An 8,209-nucleotide genomic window follows, 5' to 3' on the forward strand; every position below is an offset into this window, starting at 1 on the left:
ACATTTCCAACCCTCACAATCAGTCCTGATAGCAATTATTCACTATGTATCACAAGAGACCTGTCCACATCTCATTTCATCAGCCCCACCTAGACAAATTGGGTACTACTCAGTGTAGATTCTACCTTCTTTTATGACCTCTGGATCTAGAATCCCTTTTGAAAACTTGTAAGCCAGTCACTTCTTGACTTTTTAGCCTCCCCCACTTTGTTTAGCCAATGTCCAAGTTGCCCATCCCTCTCTACTCTGTGTATGAAGGGGTGGGATTGATCCTTGCTGTAAAGATTTGTTCCCACTTTGAGCTACTGCATCTATAGGTGTAGGTCAAGTTCATTGTATCAGATTACTATTTTTTCCTTATCTTTCTTCTTCTAATTGAGCTCTAATCATCCAGTCGTTGAAGCCAGGTCAAGTGGGTATTATCTGCAAATGTGTGTGTTCTTATGCACATGCCCTCTCTTCTTATCAGCTGGATGCTTCACACTTCACTCTAATTTTCTGTTGCTATGTCATTGAGTCGGGATCCAAGAGTACACAGGTCTTGTCACACTGCTGGCCAACCAGGTCTCCACCCGGGTTCACAGGAATCTGTTGGTCGTTTTAGGGCTTAGCTCACAGCTTTTGCTCTTTTTCCCTCCTTTCCCTTATCGGTGATGAACGTGGTCACCAGAGTAGATATTCCCATTTTAGTCTTACTCTTGGAAGAGGGTTTGCTCTGAGGGGACCCGACCACTTGCCTTGATGTCTCCGGGGCAAGCAACTTGTTTGTTCTTGTAGTAATCAGTCATTCTACCTATATTGTTTTGTATTTTCCCTGTCAGTCTTTCTTTCAAGAATTATCTTCTGTTCTTCTAGCCACTCCAGGCTGGTCTGCCCATCCTTTCAAGTGGAAATTTCCCACCTCTAAAGATTATACATGCTGTTCAGGATTCCACCTATAGTATTATGTAATGCAGAGACTCCCCAGGAAGCTTCCTTCACTGGTCACATTGTAGCCCCATTTTAAATATTTCAGTAAGTTATAGACAGAAGATGGACTTACAAGCTTTCTATGGTAATATTTCTGGCTATTCCTTTCTCTCCTCCTCCAGTGTCTATTTTATAATGATATGCAAGGGAAACCAAGATTCCAAAGACAGCCAAGCATCTTCACATTACTTGCCCCCTTTCCCCCATTCCAGCAATGTCTCAATTCCTGTATCCCAGAGCCCTGATTTTCCAAGGTTGTGCATACATCATTATTTACCTCTGTCCCACTTAGCCCAGGCAAACCTGCCTAATTGTGCACCCATCCGCTTTGTTCTTCCATTCCCCTCCTCCTTCTTGTGCATTGCCCCCCTCCCCAACACTCAATCTATCCTGTGTCTATTTCCTGCCCTGTGTTTCTCCTTTCCATCCCTCCCCTCACCCCACCCTACACATCCCAGCAACCAGCAAAGAAACACCCCCCTTTAATATGGGTTCTTTTTCTTAGTCTTTTAGAGTAGTGATCCTATGCAGTATTTCTCCTTTGTGACTGACCAATTTCACTCAACATAATGTCCTCAAGGTTTATCCATGTTGTGCGGTGGCTTGCAGCTTCCATGTTATTCTTCAAGATAGCATATTATTCCATTGCGTATATGTACCACAGTTTGTTTATCAATTCTTCAGTTGATGGACACTTTGGCTGTGTCCAAATTTTTGCTATTGTAAATAGTGCTGCTATGAACAATGGTGTGCCTATACCTACTCATGACATGGCTCATATTTCTTGTGGGTAAATACCAAGTGGAGGAATTGCTGGATCATAAGGTATTTCTATTTACAACATTCTGAGAAAGCACCATATTGCTTTCCAGAGAGATTGGACCATTTCTCAGTCCCATCAGCAATACAGGAGTGTCCTGGTCTCTCCACATCCTCACTAGCATTAATTGTCATCTACTTTGTTGAACTTGCTGTTATTGCTGGTGTGAGATGATATATCATTGTTGTTTTAATTTGCATTTCTCTAATGGCTAGTGATCGTGAACATTTTTTCATATGTTTGTTGGCTGCCTGGATCTCTTTCTTGGTGAAGTGTCTGTTCCTGTCCTGTGCCCATTTTTCAATTGGGTTATTTGCCTTTTTCTTGTAGATATGTTATAGTTTCCTATATATTTTATAAATAAGTCCCTTATCTGATGTGTCATTGCAAAAGATTTTTTCCTATTCAGTAGGCTCGCTTTTTATTCTTCTGATGAAGTCTTTTGATGCACATAAGTTGTTAATACACTCATCTATTTTGTCTACTTTTGTTTGTGTAGTTTTCAAAATGTTCGGTAGTCTGTGTATTCCCTGTATTAGTTCCCTCACATTTGTCCCTATTTTTTCATTGATGGCCTTCATAATTCTGGGATTCACATTCAGGACTTTACTGAAAGTTTAGTTGGTTTTTGTATAAGATGTAAGGTGAAGGTCTTGTTTCAATCTTTTGCATATCGCTTTCCAGTTCTGCCATCACAATCTGTTGAAGAAATTATCGCCTCCCCATTTGTATATTTAGGTGTTTTCTCAAGCTTCTTTATCTCTTATGTTGGTTTTTGCCTTAAAACATATTTTTCCAGAGATCAATATTGCCACTCCTGCTTGCTTTACATTGCCATTAAATTGGTATATATATGTTTTTCATCCTTTATCTTTTAGTCTGTTTTTGTCTATGTGTGCAAAGTGTGTCTCTTGCAGGCAGCATATTGAAGGGTCTTGTTTTCTTATCCATCCTACCACTCTATGTCTCCTCACTGGTGCATTTAATCCATTGACATTCAGTGTAATTATCAATAGGTATGAATTCATATTTGTCATTATGTTAATTTTTGTGGTGCTGTTTATCCATTGTACTGCATGCCTTCTTGTGCTGCATTCCTATTATTTTTGTGAGTTTCCTCTTAGTTTTAATGTTTTTTTGTTCTATTTGATATTCATTTTCAAGGTAAGTTGTGAAATATTAACTTTCTTTAAGGTTACCCTATAGTCTACTTATTTTTGCCTCCAATTAAGAGAGTCTATTGTATCTTGCAATCTACACGACCTCCTCACCACTTGGATCTATCTCTCTTCCTATATTTTCCCCTTTCTTTGACCTTATTTCCCCTTTCTTTGTTATTATTTTGATCTGTGAGTAGCCTCACAGATCTTGTGAATTGATTGTTGTAATTTTGTACTGTTCTGAACTCTGCTATAAGATGGCTGAATTCTGGGTGATGTTGCCACATCTGGCAATCTCCGGTTGTTGTCTGCTCTTGTAGGATTTCATTCCAAAGAACTCCCTTTTGCTGTTTTGAATTGCAGGGTTGGCTTTTAAGAATTGTCTTAGCTTCTGTTTATCCTGGAATGTTTTGATTGCACCATTGGATTTGATTGAGAATTTTGCTGGGTAGATGATTCTTGGTTGGCAGTTTTTGTTTTTGTTTTCTTTTCTTTTTTTTTTTTTTTTTTTTTAGGGTTTTGTATGTGTCTGTCCATGGCTTTCTTGCTTTCATGGTTTCTGCTGAGAGGTCAGAGCTTAATTTGATTTACTTACTTTTGTACATAATACTTTTCTTTTCTCTGACTGGTTTAGGACTCTACTTGTCTTTGATTTTGAGAGCTTGATTATGATATGTATTTGCAATTTTCTTTGGGGGTTTATCTTTCCTGAAGGTCATTCAGATTCTTGAATGTTTATCTTCTCATCCTTAAAGAGCTTAAGGAAATTATCTTCCAGATTCTCCTCAAAAATCTTCTCTGTGGACTTATGTGTTTCTTCCTGTTGGGAATGCCAATAATTCTTAAGATTTTCTTGCTTTGTTTTGTTTTATCCTTTTTTTGCTTCTTGTTCTATCTTAGGAGTATTGAGAGTACTGTCTCCCAGGTGTCTGGTTCTGACTTTCATCTCTTCTTTTCTACTTCTTTTCCCTTTCAATGTATTGCTCATTTCTGATGTTATTATTAATCATTGGACCTATTTTTTCAGGTTTTGAATTGTTTCAATGATATATCTATCTTGTTTGGTTTTTCCTGTAGTGCTTTCCTGACTTCTTCCTTATTTTCCTTCACCCATCTGTGGAGCATTTGAAGTTGTCAACATATCATTCTTCTGAATTCTTTCTCATGAAGATCCAAAGCCTTCTCTTCCTCTATTGGGAAGTTTATGTCTGCCTCCAGTTCATTTGTCTCAGTTACTCTTTTCTGTTTTGTTGTTTATTCTTAGGACATTTTCAATACTTAGATATTTTTTAATGATTAAATGAGTGTATGGTGTTATGTTGTTAAGCTTATTGTGTGTCTCCTGTTGTTTTTGATATGTAGATAGGCTTTCTTTTCAAGTCTCTTATTACTCAGCAGAAGTCTATCTTAGCAAGTGAATGCTATCTTTGTAATGCCTAGATGCTGGTATTGGCTTCTGTCTGCAACATGGGCTATTTGGAGTATGCTTGTAGGTTGGCTATATGGCCATGATTGCTGTTGATTCTTGGGTAACATACAGAGAGAAAGCTCCCATGCCCAGGAAAAAAGTGAGACCTTTTGGCCATAAACAGAAACAATAAAAAGCAGAGACAAAAAAAAAAAAAAAAAAAACCACCACATAAAACCATACCCAACTGTCCAATAACCTTTGCTGCTCAGGTCAGCGTGTGTGTGCAGTAGAAACCTCCAGCTGTGGGTTGGGGTGTCCATTCAATCAGTTCCCTTCTCTTGTCACTACCATGGAGATGTGCAGATATATATTAATAAATGAATTGAAGAAAGATTATCCACTATGTTTATCTCTGAAGGTCAGTTAGGTATCTGTGTAAGCACAGTGCAGGTCTCAAAATAGCTGCATCCTTGTATATAGTAGTTGGTGTTGGCTCTTATCTTTTATGTTAGGATTTAACAAAGTGAAAATATGGTTTGGCTCTATGGCCAGACCTGCTATCTAATTTTAAATAAGGCAAGAATAAAGGGTCCCATTCAGGTCAACTTTAGGGCTAAGTCCCAGAGGCAGATGTCAAAAGAAGCAGCCAAAGGATTCATTCTGAGACCACTGGGACTTTCAGGGAATTCTTCTTTGTGCCATGGAAAATTGTACCCTCTGGGTACAATGCTGGACCCTTCTGGGTGTGCACTCCTACCTGCCTGAAGGTGCCAGCCTGGGCAGAGAGAGTGTAACAGGGGAGAGGAGGAAAGAAATGTGAAAGGAAAAAAAAAACCATCACACCTTTTTTCCAGATGTGACTTCAGGACTGTATCATCCTGGCTGTGGCCCCAAAATCTGATCTCTACCCAGGCTGAGAGGCCCACAGCAACATCCCAATCAACTCAGAAATCATTGTGTATTCCTGCTACAGTCAGATTTCTCCACAGGTGGACATGGAAAACTGATGGCCCCCTTCCATACTTTATATTAGATCTGACATTCTGGAATGGTTTTGGAAAAGTGACTTCTCTGTTGTTTGTGTGTGTGTGTCTCCTCTGAGGCACCTCCCCTGTCTTTGTTTCTTCTGTCACTATTGAATTTCTTTCATTATCTGTTTTTAAACTGTGGCACTCCTCTGGTGAAATTTTCTCTGCTTTGGCAATAAAAGGGATGATACTCACTTTTTCATGTAAATGCTTCATACATTCAATATGCAGTGTTTTAAGCCCAAATCATGAGGGAGCAATGAAGTATAAACCACACTGCACTCTCTTGTCAGGCATCTGACATCTGTTCACTCGAGATTCTGCATTAGGCAGTCCTCACACTTATTATCAATGTAATCAATAATAAACTGCTACTTCATCTCTAAATCCTGGGATTTGACTATCATTAGAAGGAGCTCTGGTAGCGTAGTGGTTACGAATCGGGCTGCGAACCTTAAGGACAGCGGTTCGAAACTACCAGCCGCTCCGCGGGAGAAAGATGAGGCTTTCTACTCCCGTAAGGATTTACACCCTCGGAAACCCTGTACGGGGTCGCTATGGGTCGGAACCGACTCGACGGCACTTAACAACAACAACAACAGAAGTATCTGAACACCACCTTCTTTGATTAAAACTTTGGACTGTTGCATCGATACTTTTTTTTATTATTATTATTCTAGGGGGAGAACCTGGATACTCTGGAGAATAGAAATAGGTGAGAAATAGTGAGTTGATTAATGTTGACTTTCCCCATCTGGATTCACCTACTACCATAACTGTGAATTCAAAACCTCTCTTCACTGATTATCTGTATACTTGATTGTGGAGATTTGTTTTTGGTGCTCATCTTCTCAGCATAAGTGAACCTCTCACTGACTGATATATCTTTTCCCCTCGGCTACCAGCCCCATCACAGCTCAGCCCACAACTTTTCCAAAGCCTCCTACAAGATTATGTGTCTTGGACACCCAGCATCCTTGCTCCTCTTAGGCTCTCCACAGAAGGCAGATTTGTCATGGTATTTTTAATATCCTCATGAATATGTTAAAGTTGACCCTGAATGAAGAAGCCCAAATATTAATTGATTCATTTGAATTATGATGTTATAGAAGAGTATGATCTTCCAGAAGAACAATCAAATCTGTCTTGAGAGCAATACACCTAGAATACTCTTAAGAATCAGATGGCAAGATTATGTCTTTCATACTTCAGACATGTTATCAGGAGGGAAAACCCCATGAAGAAGACAACTTGCTTGGTAAAGTAGAAGGAAGGTCAGACTCCCACCAAGATAGATTGACACAGAGGCAGCAACAATAGTCTCAAATGTAGAAATTGTGAGGATGGTTCAGGCCCAGGCTATGTTTTGTTTTGTTGTATACAATGTTGCTATGAGTTAGAAATGACTCAATGGCACCTAACAGCAACAACAACAAAATAAGCATGCCTGCAGTATAATTGCCCCTATCATCTCTAAAGTCAGTACAGTTGCCTTCTCATTCAGGGTTTCTGACACACTGAGGATGTGGTTAGCACACTGTGTCTCTCGTACAGTAATACATGGCTGTGTCATCAGAGCTCAGACTGCGTAGATCCATGTAGGCTGTGCTTGTGGACTTTTCACTGGTGATGGTGGCTCTGCCCTGGAACTTCTGTGCATAGCCTGTTCCACCACTGCTTGGATTAATATCCCCTATCCACTCAAACCCATGTCCAGGGATCTGACGCACCCAATGCATATAGTAGTCAGTGAAGGTGTATCCAGAAGTCTTGCAGGAGATCTTCACTGATGACCCAGGCTTCTTCAGTTCAGCTCCAGATTGCACCAGCTGGACCTGGGATTGGCCGCCTACTGAGAGTAAATTGGGGTGATAAATTCAAAGTGAATACCCAAAATCCCTTTCCCATCCCTGGATTTGTAACTATTTTACCTGTAGTTGCTGCAACCAACAAGATGACTCTCAAAGTCCAGTCCATGGTTAGACAGCTGTTATCCCAGAACATCTAATGGAGAGTGGTATGGTTGTTGGTTGAGCTCTAGGAATGCAGATATATCCTTATCTGATGTAGTAAACTTCAAATTATTTACATATTTATGAGGCAGAATATTTAAGACCCATTTGAGGAAGATTTTAATTTTTGGATGATTTCCAAGACACACAGCCAGACAAGTGAGGAATGCTAAAGATGCAAATCATGGGGTTTTGATTATTCAAGTCCAAATTGGAAACTTGGATCTTCTACCACATCCTGAAACTCTGGGTGTGTGACACCACTCACACTGAGGAATACAGTGAAGCTGAATAACCATGCTTCTCTTTGTGCCATTTCTTATTCTGTGTAAAGGCAGGAATAAATAAGACTTAGAAGTAACAAAGCAAGGTTTGTCTTTGGATATGACACTACTGCATTTCAGTTGGGTTGTTAGAGTGAAATTATGGTATTGTTGTCCTACCTGTCATCAAGTCAGCTCCAACTCACAGTTACCCCAGGTACAAGAGATCAAAACACTATTAAGTCCTATGCACATTCTTATGCTTGAGCCACTGTTTCAGTTAACCTCATCGGGATTTACATATGGCCTGCAGAAAAAAAACTTACACTATATCATTTATTATAATCCAAAATTTTAATAAAAGAGGTTTCAGAATAATTGTGTGTGGAAATAACGGGCACTTAAATATGGAGAAAGGCAATAGATTCTCTTAAAAATATATTTCAAACTCACAAAGAAAATACTTGATGGTACACTGGTATTCTTTATGGATAAATGTGAAAACTCCACTTATATATACATTCCCCATAACTTCTCATTAGAGTT

At 39.4% G+C, this 8,209-nt stretch overlaps 1 pseudogene and 1 gene segment (V, D, J or C); both read right to left on the minus strand.

Moving 5' to 3' along the window:
- Positions 1 to 5,492: 5,492 nt before the first annotated feature.
- On the minus strand, positions 5,493 to 6,405 carry LOC102814587 (annotated as a pseudogene).
- Positions 6,406 to 6,523: 118 nt separating this feature from the next.
- LOC102814969 lies at positions 6,524 to 7,365 on the minus strand. The segment is given in 3 exon segments: positions 6,524 to 6,559; positions 6,927 to 7,237; positions 7,320 to 7,365. Coding segments are annotated over 3 exon segments (393 nt in total).
- Between the last annotated feature and the right edge of the window lie 844 nt (positions 7,366 to 8,209).

Source organism: Chrysochloris asiatica, unplaced genomic scaffold, assembly GCF_000296735.1.
Source record: "Chrysochloris asiatica unplaced genomic scaffold, ChrAsi1.0 scaffold00836, whole genome shotgun sequence".
Lineage (NCBI taxonomy): Eukaryota > Metazoa > Chordata > Mammalia > Afrosoricida > Chrysochloridae > Chrysochloris > Chrysochloris asiatica.